Source organism: Sitophilus oryzae, unplaced genomic scaffold (assembly GCF_002938485.1).
Source record: "Sitophilus oryzae breed Bouriz unplaced genomic scaffold, Soryzae_2.0 scaffold_1497_pilon_pilon, whole genome shotgun sequence".
NCBI classification, from domain to species: domain Eukaryota; kingdom Metazoa; phylum Arthropoda; class Insecta; order Coleoptera; family Curculionidae; genus Sitophilus; species Sitophilus oryzae.
The window spans coordinates 117,336-130,217 of record NW_022146166.1 but is presented as its reverse complement, the minus strand read 5'-3'; the positions used below and the strand labels follow the sequence as shown (position 1 = coordinate 130,217).

Genomic DNA, 12,882 nt, shown 5'->3' with positions numbered 1-12,882 from the left:
CCAATTTAACAATAGATTGAACGAGAAACGTCACGGCAGTGCGTCATGAAAGATGCTTTTATATTATTAGGTGTTGTAAAATCCAGTGCACACCAGCCTAAGAATAATAGCATCCGCTTCTTATCAATCTAAATAAAGTTTGATTTATATTTTGATTCTTAAGTCTACTTAAAACAATTACGAGTATTAAATGAAATAAAGGAATTTTCCTCTATTTTACAGTATTTTTCCATAAATATTGTATTTGAAATGGAAAACAAGACCAATTAAAGATGATACAATAATACTTTATATATTTTTTATAATAAAATGAATAGAAAGACAGAATTGTAGCTATACGGTAGTCGTATTTTGGTACGGTATCTATGAAAAAAAAACCGGTTCTGGAACCGATTTTGCCGGTGCGTGTGTAGGCGCTCTTAGGGCAAAAACACATAAAATTCATCACATAATTTCAATAGCAGAGCATAATAGAGCGCATTGAGAAGAATTTTAAACTAAGTTAAGAACGACAACCAATAAGTCGTAAAATCTGTAAAATTCTTAGGGCTTGTTGTAGACAATATCGACGCTTTGTTGAAAAAATTAAGCTCTACCTGTTTTGCATTAAGATCTGTTTCTATGAGCTTAACTTGTCAGTGGCTAGAACTGATTATTATGCACTTTTTGAGTCGCACCTCAGATATGCCCTTCCATTCTGGAGTACGTGTTGTGCGACTCAATTTGACCGCATTTTCAAGCTCCAGAAGAGAGCTGTTCGATATTCACTGGGACTAAATAATAGCAGAACTCATTGGCAGGACTTTTTTAAAAAATTAAAAACATTAACTGTTCCTTCCTTATTTATATTTGAATCCGTTTGCCTAATACGTAAGCATGTATCAACTTCTCAAGAAAGGCACTCACACACAGTTAGCCTGGGCCAAGATGTCAAGAAAAAAAATATATAAACTTTGAGTACTTTATTTTTTTAAATGCCGATACCACTGGTTTCAAAAAAATTTAAAAACAATCACCTGCCATTTGAAATCAAATCCATAACATCAATTTCTTCATTTCGCAAAGCATTGAAATCTTATTTACTAGACAAGGCTTTCTACGCCGTAAATGACTTATATTTTGATAATCGAATTTGATCTTGTAAACACTGGTCTAATATTTGCTATTACTATATTTACTATAAACTTACTAAATATTTTTGAATCTTATTTTTATTTATTTATTTTTTATTCTTTGACGTTGTAAACATTTATAAATGTTTATTTTAAACAATAAGATTGACAATGTAATTTGTATACTTGTTTTGTATTCTCTTTTGTTTGTTTACTTTACCTTTGTCTACAAATTGTAAAATTTTTTGACAATAAAGGCATTTATTTATAAGTAAAAAGGCAACAAAGTAAAGAGAGTTTTGAATGTCCGGAGTGCGGAAGAGAGATAACGTCACGTATCGAGCTTTTCAGTCACAGAAAAGCTCATGAAACAAAACCCCTTGCCTAACTGATGCGTGTCAAATACTCATCAGCGAGTAATGGCAGTGGGTTAGGTGGTTTTGGATTCAGAATGTAATTTTATCAGGGCTCGAAAAAAAATTTGTTTTGTAGACCGGTGTTATTTTCAAAGCGATTAAAAGAGTACGCGTATAACCTAAACAGTTATACCTGCGAATGTGAATTCGCGTTTTGGCCTCACTCTATCTTCCACACGTCAATTTAAAGTCAATATAGGCAATCGCTGAAAAAAACGTTATTTCCTCCAATACCACTTCAAACTGACATTATAAAATCGTATTTCACAGTCACGTAACGGCCATAAATAAGTTTAAAACTTTTGTGCAAGGAGCTGGAAGCGTTCCTAGACAATAAAAACACATAAATACCGAAGCTTTACTATTATGTTGACGTCTGTTCTGTTGTCTTATCGCCAAAAAATGCGCGACTTCACGGTTCTCTAGAAAAGCCGATTTTGTATTTTTTACTATTGTCGTATTTCTTTTTCAAGGCTCATTATGGAAATTTCGTTTATAGCCTAAAGACGATGCGGGAAATAAAAAAAATTCTATAAATAATTTTAATTGAAAGCGATTAATAATACTGTCTTTCTTTTTTTTTCGAGTTTTTTTCTCTTTAATTGAAATTTTCAAGAATTTTGGAAAGAAAAAACAGCCAATTTAATGATGAATGTTCCTTTTGATGTTTTTTTTTGATGATGATAATGAGTTGAACATGCTGATAATTAGGGAAATCCAAATATGCAAAGTGCATATTGTTGTAATTGTAGAATCTAGAATGAGTAAGAGGGGGGGGGTTAATCACTGCGACCTTAAAGATCTATTGTGCCCCCCTTCCTTGAGCCATCACACAGTCTATAACCCATCATACCCCTGTTGTAGAGGGGACAGGGTATTTCCCATCCTCCTCTGACAAAAGTTCTTCCTCCGAGAGTACACAACCTTTCACGGTTGGAGTTTGGCCCTCCGTGCCGTCCTTCACAGTCGAGGGTCTTGCTTCCGGCTGAGGAACCCGTGAGGTAGAGGCTGGAGGATCTGTCTCCATTTCTCCACCTCTTTAACTTGGTCTCTCCTTAGACCTGATGCCGGTGTTGTCCCGTATCTATAATAAAGGATATGTCCCTCTTTCTCTATTGCCTCCTTGGATTTGAGGTCAATTCCTATGGTGAGGACCTAACCATGACCCTCCTCCCTCGAGTTGATGACTCGCCAACTCGATGTCCTTACATTCTGACCCTGGTTAACCGACACTTACATTCTGACCCTGGCCCACCCGAAAGTGTATCCCCGCAAAACGCAGCTGACCCACATTTTGTAGATCGTTGTGTTGCGATCCGATAGTGATGGGCAAAACTGTTATTTTTAGATAACAGTTGAAACTGTTATAGTTATTTATAAAAAACAGCTTAAAATAACAGCTTAAAAATAACAGGTTTCTTTATTTTACTGCTAAATATCTGAAAGAGTATGAGACGGTCAGCGCCAGGCGTATTAACGCAGTTGCAAGTTGCAACAATGACGTGCTCGGTGGTAGTATTTCCAGGGTGTCAAAACATTTCTAAATATCGAGACGTTTGCTGGTCGGTGCCCAGAGCAACCTCTGGGAAATCCTTTGGCAGCACCGCCATTTTCACTTATCCAGCAATAGCGGCAAAGCTGGTGATACGTCCCTGCTTGCCTTCCGGTGTTGGACGGCTTTCCATCCTGGCTTTTTTCTCTCCGTGCCGGAGAAAAGGTGAGAAGTTCTCGCTCCCTCTCTTGCCCTTTGATGGAGATGAGTCAGGTTTTTTCTTGGTGTCTTTACTCTCCCCTTTTCGGAAGAGTGTTTTCGCTTTTGCTTCCTCTGGAGCAAGTCCTTCGTGGATCAGTCGTAGGTATCTCCGTGCTTCTGCTCCGCTAAGACCTACTCTCAGAGGAACGTCTAGCCCGCCTGGTTGTAACCCAGGCCGAGTAGACGAAACGGTAGCTTGTGTCACTTATTGGGTCTGGAGGTAGGCTCCCGACCCTTGCTGGAGAAGGTGGTAGCTTGTGTGTCCCTTGTGGAGGATGATCTCACGCAAGTGTCAGCCGCCCCTCTTGTAGTTTCCTTTGGATTTGGTCCCTTGGAACTTTCATTTGTAATGTTCCCAGTAGTGATGTAAACTTTAGTTACTTTTATGGACTCGTAACTACTAGTTACTTTTGGTAATAGAACTCGTTACTTTGGACTCGTTACTTTAGTTACTTAGTTACTTTAGTTACTCGTTACTTTGGTACTTAGTATCGTTATTTTATAATCGTTGTTTTGTGTACAGGTTGGAAGACTTGGGCTTGACGTGGAACTTCGTTACTTATTGTGCGCGGCGATCTTCGTTGCATGCTCGGTTTAACCTATAAGGGGTTTCTACCAGGGCCATGTAAGTGAAATATTAAAAATGGTTCCAGCAAAAGTTTCCCAATTATGACGGATGATGGCGCTGATCGTCAAAATTTTTGGACGGGGATTTTGCTTACCGACAATACGACGTGAGCTACGACCGGACCAGGACCAATCAGAATGATCAGTCTTTCTTGGACATTTGCCGCGGAAGTGTGTGTTAATTTCTGTTGTGATAAGTGTGGTTGTGTTTGCAGTTTGATTTTTCGGTTTTGATATTATGTTAAAATTAATTTTGAAGTATTGTATCACCTGTTTTTATGTAATAGTACTTTTTTAGTTCTATGATCTGATATGTTATGATTTGTTAATGTTTGTTTAACAATGTTATACCAAAGAGGTTATACTTAATATACTTATCAATTTGCATAGCCTAACTTTTTTATCAATAAACTTTGTAGATTTTCAGATTATTTAATTCCTTTTGTTTCCGTTTGTAATTTTATTTTTAAGATATATTATGTGATTGTTTCACATAATATTTTTTAAAAATAAAATTGCGAATAGCGAATAAAAATAATTAAAATAAAAAAGTGTATTTTACAATTCCCCCCGGCCCCGCACCCCTTTGGCTAACCTATAATGTTAGCTATGTCGAGAGATGGCGTTACGAAAATGGAACCGATTTATTACAAGGAACTTGGGCTTCTTTTTCGTTAGTATATTCTGTGGTTTCTACTTTCTTCTCGTGTAAGCAGTAGTATTAGTAGCAGCAGTAAAGTATTTTCTCTCTCTCTCTCTCTCTCTCTCTCTCTCTCCCTCTCCCTCTCTCTCTTTCTCTCTCTCTCTCTCTCTCTCTCTCTCTCTCAATTAGTTACCAATTGTTAGTATCAATATTAGTAATCTTTATTTCTGTATTAAATTATTATATCATATCATATAATTATAATGATTTGGCAAATGCACGATATGACATTCTATAGTAATTAAAACAGTTTATTTTTAAGGGCAGTGTTCAGATTTACTCAGTAATCGAAATGGTAGATTATTCTTTTGTAATTTTGGTGCTGTGCAATTGCCAAGTCATTATAGTTATTAGAGAAATGAAGATGACTAATATTGATACTAACAATTTGTTACAAAGTTGTTGAATATGTCCTTAAAGAGAAACTAAATAAATAAACTGACTTTTTTGATTTAACATGAGATCTTACAACTTTTTATAGTTTTAATGGCATTTTTTACATTCTATGGTTTTGATGGAATATTTTTATACTATGATATTCCTTGCAAATTATGATAAATCCTAAATAATAAAAATAATCTTGAATACACATAAGAAAAGTGGCTGTTAAGAAATAACGAGAAGATATCAACGTTATCTGGATAACAAATAACCATAGTAAATTTTTGCTTCCGCTATCTGAAGTAAAGCAGATACGTAAAGAATATTAATAGTGGCAATTTCTCTCTTCTTACTTTATTAGAAGAAAAAAAACCTAATAATTTCTTAGTTTTTTTCATTAAATATTCTCAAGGATTTCTTTTTGTTTCACTAATATATTGCTATAATGACATTGTCGTTTAAATTTTGAAATTTATATGATGTATAACTGTTTTTTATCAAACAGTATTGAAATATATTTTGACGTATTTTTCTCCACTAGTACCTACCATAAGTACCTACATACTATTATGTAAAAATATTATTTAAAAAATAATGAATTAAAAAAATAATAACTGCATATTACGCGACTATATAAAAAGTGCAGCGTAATTATATTCAGCTGATGGTCAATTCTCTTTTTGCTGACCAGTAAATTATCGTTTCAAAGTACATCACAATGGGCGATAACCCCAAAGCTTAACCCGGCCATATTTTTTTCTATGAAGCGTTTTTGCGATGACCTAACAAAAATGCGCTACAGCATCGTGTTGGACAATTTCAAAACTCTAGAATATGTTTCCGAACTACGATCAATAAAAAATAAAATAATTAAGTAAGTAAACCTAATTATCATTTAATAAATTAGTAATTTATTTTTTTGTAATAAAGAAAAAAGTTTTGAATTAAAATTTGATTTCTTTTTTGAAAATTTTGCAGGTTACTGGTTTAGTTTTAGATCATCATCATCATTTTCAGCTTATTCAACCATTTCCAATTATGGTGTAGCTTCCCTCACATATTCAGATACTCTCTTTGTAGTTGGGTCCATTGTTGTCTATCGTTGGCTATGCGGGCCCAAGTTATACCTGCTAATTTCCTAATATCATGGTCTCATCTCAGGTTTGGTCTCCCTCTAGGTCTCTTAATTCCTCGTGGGTACCATGCTGTAATTTTTGTAGTCCATCCGTTGTCCGTTCTTCTTGCCAGGTGTCCAATCCCCCATTGCCACTTGAGGGATTTGATTCTATGGATGACATTTATTACCTGGGTCTTTTGTCGTATCCACTCTATTCTTTTGCAGTCTCTCTTGGTTATTCCCTGCATATTTCATTCCATTGAGCATTGTACGATCTGCAGTTTCCTTATAATGTCCGTTGTGAGAGTCCAGATTTCGCATGCATGACTGATAGAACATATTGGTCGAACGTTCTCTTCTTTAGATAAAGTGGCATTCTAGATTTGAATATGATTGAGTTTCTTCCATAAGTACTCCATGCTCACTTAATTCTTCGGTTGATTTCTGGTAGTAAAGATCACGAGCTGTGTTATTAGTTGTCCCAAATATATGTATTTTTCTACTATTTCCAGTTTTGTGTTATTTATTGGAATGGCTTTTCTGTCTACCAATATGATATTAACATAATAGTTTATAAACATAAGTTGGCAGCAAAATGTTTGTTTTTTAAAAAAAAAATTATAATTATCTGTATAAAAATAGTATACAGGGTGATCCATCGAAAACATTCCGCAAGACATAACGGCCAGAGTATTTTTTTTCAAAAAATCCAAAAACACGTCAGTTTTGTTTGTGAGGGGGACAACTCTGTGGAAAAAATGCAAAAGGGGATAAGTCAAAAAATTACTTTTTTCAGGAGAGCCATAAAACTATTTTTTAAGATATCAACTTTTCATTAAACATTATTTAAAACGTTACTACATCCTATTAATGGTAGAAAATGTTTCACTAGCAAAAGAAACAGGTAAATACATTTGGTTATCAAGAAATGGAAAAAAAATGAATACTTATCCCTCTTTCCGTTAAAAACCGTTTCCGTTAAAAACATCATGAAAAGAGCAAAAGGTGAAAAGTAGACATATACCCTTTTGCTTGTCAACAATAGTGCAAAAGCAAATTTCAAAAACTACAAAAATTGGACAACCGTACTTATACTTTCAGATTAAATAATTCATTTTATTTTTATGGGTATATTGTCTAATAACTTTACAACTTCTTATGGCGATTTTAATCAAACAATAATAATTACAAGTAACTTGTATATTATATTCGCATTATATTTCCATCGTATATTATTTTTGCCTTATCTTTATACTTTATTTCACTTACTCTTTATTTCACTTTGTTTTACTACAATAATATAGAATTTAAACATAGGTATAATACTGCTGTATTACAAAAGAAAAATAAATGTCAAAATATCATTAGGTATAACTTTAAAATACTATTTTAATCTTCAGCGTCGCTTTCTAATCGATCAAGATCGGGGTCTATGTCAATTTGATCTTTATTAGTCAGGAGTCTTTGGTAAAACGCATGGCAGTCAGAGTCAATTTGAGGTAGTAATTGTATCAAACCAGCCTTTTTTTAGAGCTTATCGGTAAGGGTCCTGTATAGGCATTTTTTAAAACTATATCAGTCATTTGGACCTATCTAGATTCTCTTCTTTTAAAGTTTATCTTTTGAAAAGCATCATCATTTCCATAGCTGTTCTTATATTGCACTTCATCAAATAATTTACCGAACTTTAGCCATTTCACTTCCCTAAATTCAAATTTGTTTCCATCAGTATCTGCTTTTCTTTTGACTAGTGGTCCTTTTTTTCCAAGTAAAGCGGAAAAATTTAAAAAGTTCTCCTGTTCCATTGGAACTACAGTAAATTGTTGCTTTCTGTAGGTAACCCTTACCAGTTGGAACCAGTCTCTGGGAAGGTAAATGGGAAAGGGATTATTTGGAAAAGAGTATCACTGCCGAGATTAACACATTCAGGCAGTATTCTATATCCACGAGATTGTTTATCAAAACATTTATTTTTTATTTTGGTTATTATTGCCAACCGACATTTTAAACGATACTCGCTTTTACGTTTTTGCAGTTAACCTAAGAATACCAGTAGCGATAAGTGCATTTCTCCCCTGCCCGTTTTAACACACTTGTAAATTAGTATAACGCAAAAGGGGATAAGTCAACATATCCCTTTATGCCATTACGCAAAAGTATTTTCTTTGTACTTGGGCTTAGTTAAGTCGACTTATTCCGTTTTGGCAAATTTAATAATTTAGAGTTGTTTAAAAATCTTAAAATTTGAAGGGTAAGTATACTTATCTCTTTTGAAAGATGTATTTCCCTTGCAGTTTTTATAAGTATACTTATCATTTTTTCTGTTGGGAAGATGCCTATGACATCTAAGAGCTTGATGGCGCAATGAAAACAGTTTTGGGATAAGTTGACTTATCCCCTTTTGCATTTTTTCCACAGAACTTTTGCCCCAAAAATGATTGCAAAATCTTCAAGCTTCTAAGCAGAGGTGTCATCCCCCAACTTTTCTCAAATGGGAAAGGGGGTCAAGTGGCGCCGCAATGAAAAGTCTATTCTCTATATTTCCCCGCTTTGTTTTTGAAAATCGGTAGTGTCATTGAGAAAATACGAAGGATTGAAATTTGAAAAGTTTATTTAAACAAATAGTAAATGATAAGGATAAGTTCCTTCGACCAATTTGCTATTTTTTCTTGTTATTTCTAGATGTTTACGCATTTTTTAACTTGCCACAAGGTTAATCGATCAGGTGCGGTAGTTGCTAGATAGCTGTTCTGTGACTTGTGCGTTGAACTTCTTCTCAATATCGTTAAACTTTTTAACAATTATGGTGTACTCACTGGCAGAAAAAGTGGAAATAATCGAACTTTATTTTAAAAATAATGAATGTATTGGGTTGCGCACATATTCAATGCACGCTATCCTGACAAACACCTTTATGGCAAAATTGTTCGCGAGTTAGTAGAAAAATTTCGCGAAACTGGTTCCGTTATGAATAAAAAGAGGAAAAAGGGGAAAATCCTGTAGTAAATGAAGCTATGGAGGTATTCGTATTGGGCCAAGTTGCCATGGATAGTACGCTGAGTACAAAAAAATTAATCAATGAGATAGGCGTGAATCGTACAAGTGTCCAAAGAATATTAAAAAAACACAAGTTCCACCCGTACAAAATTCAGTTGGTGCAAGAACTTAACAAAGACAATTTTGATCGTCACTTGCTATTTTGTGAAACTATGAGTGAACGAGTGGCGAATGATAATAATTTCCTATTTAATGTGTGTTTTTCGGATGAGTTCCTTTTTGAACGGTGTAGTTAATCGGCACAACTGTCGGTACTGGGCTGAGGACAACCCCAGGGTTTTTCACGAGGTGCACACACAAAACCCTCAGAAATTGAACGTGTGGTTTGGTATTTTTGGAAATCCTATTGTAGGTCAGTTTAATGATATTGTCAAGACTTAAATAGATGTCAACTTGGGTTTAGATCAAATTGGGAAAAAACAAATTGATATAGGCCCAAGAGATCGGTTACCTGCATGACATCGACCCAGATATGTTTTTAAATAACATTAATAATTAAACAATTAAAATACAACAATCTCGGGTCGATAATCAAACGCAGGCTACCAAAGTTCGATTCATAGCCGGGTGAATGTAATTAGATGAAAACAGATTGAACGACGTAACCGGCGATGACCACGAGGGATAGAAAATATAAAAATGTATGCTGAAGAGCGTCGAGAAGTTAGTCCGTTGATGTGAGTCGCATTATTACGGTCAGTAATTCGCGTTATCAGTCCGTTAGCAGAGGACAGCGCAGAGTGAAGATGTTCCTGTAAGTACTTCTTTAAGTAAACCGTTAAGTCTTGGCATTCCCCAAAATTGTTATACACTGTGAACTTTACATTAAATAAATGCATATTGTATCCAATGGTTGTTTTTTTTGATAAAGGTTTAAATAAACTTTTCAAATTTCAATCCTTCATATTTTCTCCATGACTCGACCGATTTTCAAAAACGAAGCGAGGAAATATAGAGAATAGAAAGCTCTTTTCATTGCGGCGCCACTTGACCCCCCTTCCTATTTGAAAAATGTTGGGGGATGACACCCCCGCTTAGAGGGTTGAAGATTTTTCAATCATTTTTCTTGCAAAAGTTGTCCCCCTCACAAACAAATTCGACGTGTTTTTGGATTTTTTTAAAAAAAAATACTCTGGTCGTTATGCCTTGCGGAACGTTTTCGATGGGCCACCCTGTGTAATGTTATTAATTATTTAGTTGATTTAATTTTACTAATATATTTATGGCTTAATTAAAGGTTGTTGTACATGTGGAAACTCATAGGGACCCAATAATTATAAAAAAAGTTAAGTACGACCCTACTCTTTACTTTTTATAGGGCCATCCGGGTATAGTTTGATTAATTTATGATTTGTAGTAGTTTAGGCTTTCGCGGCCATCGTTTGAAGAATTTTGGTTTTTCGGGTTATTAGGCCGTCGTCGGTTAGAATTGCTTCCTAACGTTTCGCTAGCACGAGTGGCTAGCATCTTCAGAGGTGTGTTTGCTCCGATTGCTCACACTAGACTGATGCCTCCGCGTCGGCGTAGCGCGTATTTATGCGTCGGCGGAGGGGGCTGGCTTGTTCGGGTGGTAGTTCTTCCGGAACTGGTCTACTTCTCTGTGCTGCTACTTTGGTCCTAGATATAGCTGGATGCCAAATTCTGTTAAGGTAGAACGTTTCTTCCTTCCTGTTGAAATTATTTGGATGTTTGTGAATTTCAACAGCTTCTCTGACCAGACGAGGATGATATCCAGATGTTGTGGCAATGACTTTGGGTGTCTTTGAATTGGATTTTGTGGTCACCATCTCTTAGAGCATGTTCTGCTACGGCTGACTTCTCTGTTTACCCTAATCTGCAGTTTCTCTTGTGTTCCGTAAGTCTCGTTTCTACTGAGCGTTTGGTAATTCCAATATATACGCTACCGCAGGAACAAGGTATACGGTAGATCCCTGCAGAGGATAATGGTTCTCTTTTGTCTTTTGCTGGTCTTAAGCAGTCCCTTATTTTTCGGGTAGGTTTGTATATGGTTTTGATGTTATGCTTCTTGAGAACTTTACCAATCCTATCGGTGACCTGGGAAACATATGGAAGGAAGGCCTTATTAATGATGTTTTCCTGTTCATTGGCGTCAGGTCTCCTCTGCCTAGGTGCCAGCGCCGCCTTTATTTCTCTGTCATTATAGCCATTGGCAAGAAAGGCTTTATTTAAATGACTTAGTTCCTCTTGGATGTGTTCATTAGCACAGATACGTCTTGCCCTATTTGCTAATGTTCCGATAATCCCCTGTTTTTGGCTTGGATGGTGATTTGATAGTTTGTGTAAGTACCGGTCTGTATGAGTGGGTTTTCGATACACGGTGTGATCCAAAAGGTCGCCATTTCTCTTGACAAGCACATCGAGGAAGGCCAGTTGGTTGTTTACTTCGGTTTCCATGGTAAATTTTATGCTCGGGCTCTGCGAATTAAGGTGATGAAGGAAGTCATCTAGGCTGTCACGTCCATGTTTCCAAACCACAAATGTATCGTCCACATAACGAAACCATACAGCGGGCTTCAGAACGGATGACTCTAGCGCTTTTTCTTCAAATCTCTCCATAAAGAAATTAGCAATTATTGGGCTGATTGGGCTACCCATTGCGACACCTTCTGTTTGTTCGTAGTAATTGCCGTTCCATAAGAAATAGCTACCAGTCAGACACACTCGGAAGAGCTCCGCGATGTCAGGTGGGAATGATTCCTTGATTAGATCCATTGACTCGCCTAGGGGTACTCTCGTGAATAGAGATACCACATCGAAGCTTACCATGATGTCAGATGGTTCCAGTTTTATATCTTTTAGCTTTTGGACGAAATGCGTTGAGTCCTTCACATAAGAGTTTGTGTTGCCGACTTTCGGTTGTAGGATCGTAGTCAAGTATTTAGCTAAGTTGTAAGTAGGCGATCCTGGAGCACTCACTATCGGTCTAAGTGGGACACTAGCTTTATGAATTTTTGGTAGTCCATAAAGGCGTGGTGGTTGAGCTTCCGAGTTAATTAATTTTGATTTCAGATGTTCCGGGAGTGAGGAGGCCTTGATGAGTCTGTTGGTGTTTCTGACAATTAAGGCAGTAGGATCCTTCTTCAGTAACTTATAAGTCTGGGGCTCCAGTAGATCCTCGATTTTGGACCTATAATCCTCAGACTTCATTACTACCGTAGCATTCCCCTTGTCTGCCGGTAAGACCAGAATGTCCTTGTCAGCATTCAGCGATTTTAGAGCCTGATGTTCTTCCCTAGACAGATTACTTTTTGGAGCCTTAGCAGTTCTCAATATGTTGACCGTTTCAAATCGGATTTCGTCTGCGATACTGTTAGGAAGGTTACGTATGGCAGCTTCTGTTCCGGCAATAATGTCTTCCACTGGAACCACTTTCGGTGTTATGGCAAAGTTTCCTCCCTTCGCTAATAATGTTACTTCTGATGTCGTAAGGGTCTTATCTGTGAGATTCACCACGGTTCGAGCAGGTTCAAGAGATATCCTATATTCCGGCTTGGTTTTTGGTTGCAGTTTTTCATATTTGATCTTCTGGCGAGCTGATGTTCTTTCCAATTCATTTTGCATATTTTGGTATGTTATTCCGTCAATCTTGTCCCAGTCTACAGGTTGCATGTTGGCGGTAAGGATATAAATTACAACATTATTGCCGGAACAGAAGCTGCCATACGTAACCTTCCTAACAGTATCGCAGACGAAAT

At 36.3% G+C, this 12,882-nt stretch overlaps 2 protein-coding genes across 2 annotated transcripts in view; both read right to left on the bottom strand.

Moving 5' to 3' along the window:
- The window catches only part of LOC115877688 (extracellular serine/threonine protein CG31145), a 418,713-nt gene that overhangs the window by 343,302 nt on the left and 62,529 nt on the right, over positions 1–12,882 (bottom strand). The window lies entirely within an intron of this gene.
- On the bottom strand, positions 10,991–12,796 carry LOC115877687. Its single transcript, XM_030893954.1, has one exon. It carries the CDS (start codon positions 12,794–12,796, stop codon positions 10,991–10,993), a length of 1,806 nt encoding a protein of 601 aa, XP_030749814.1.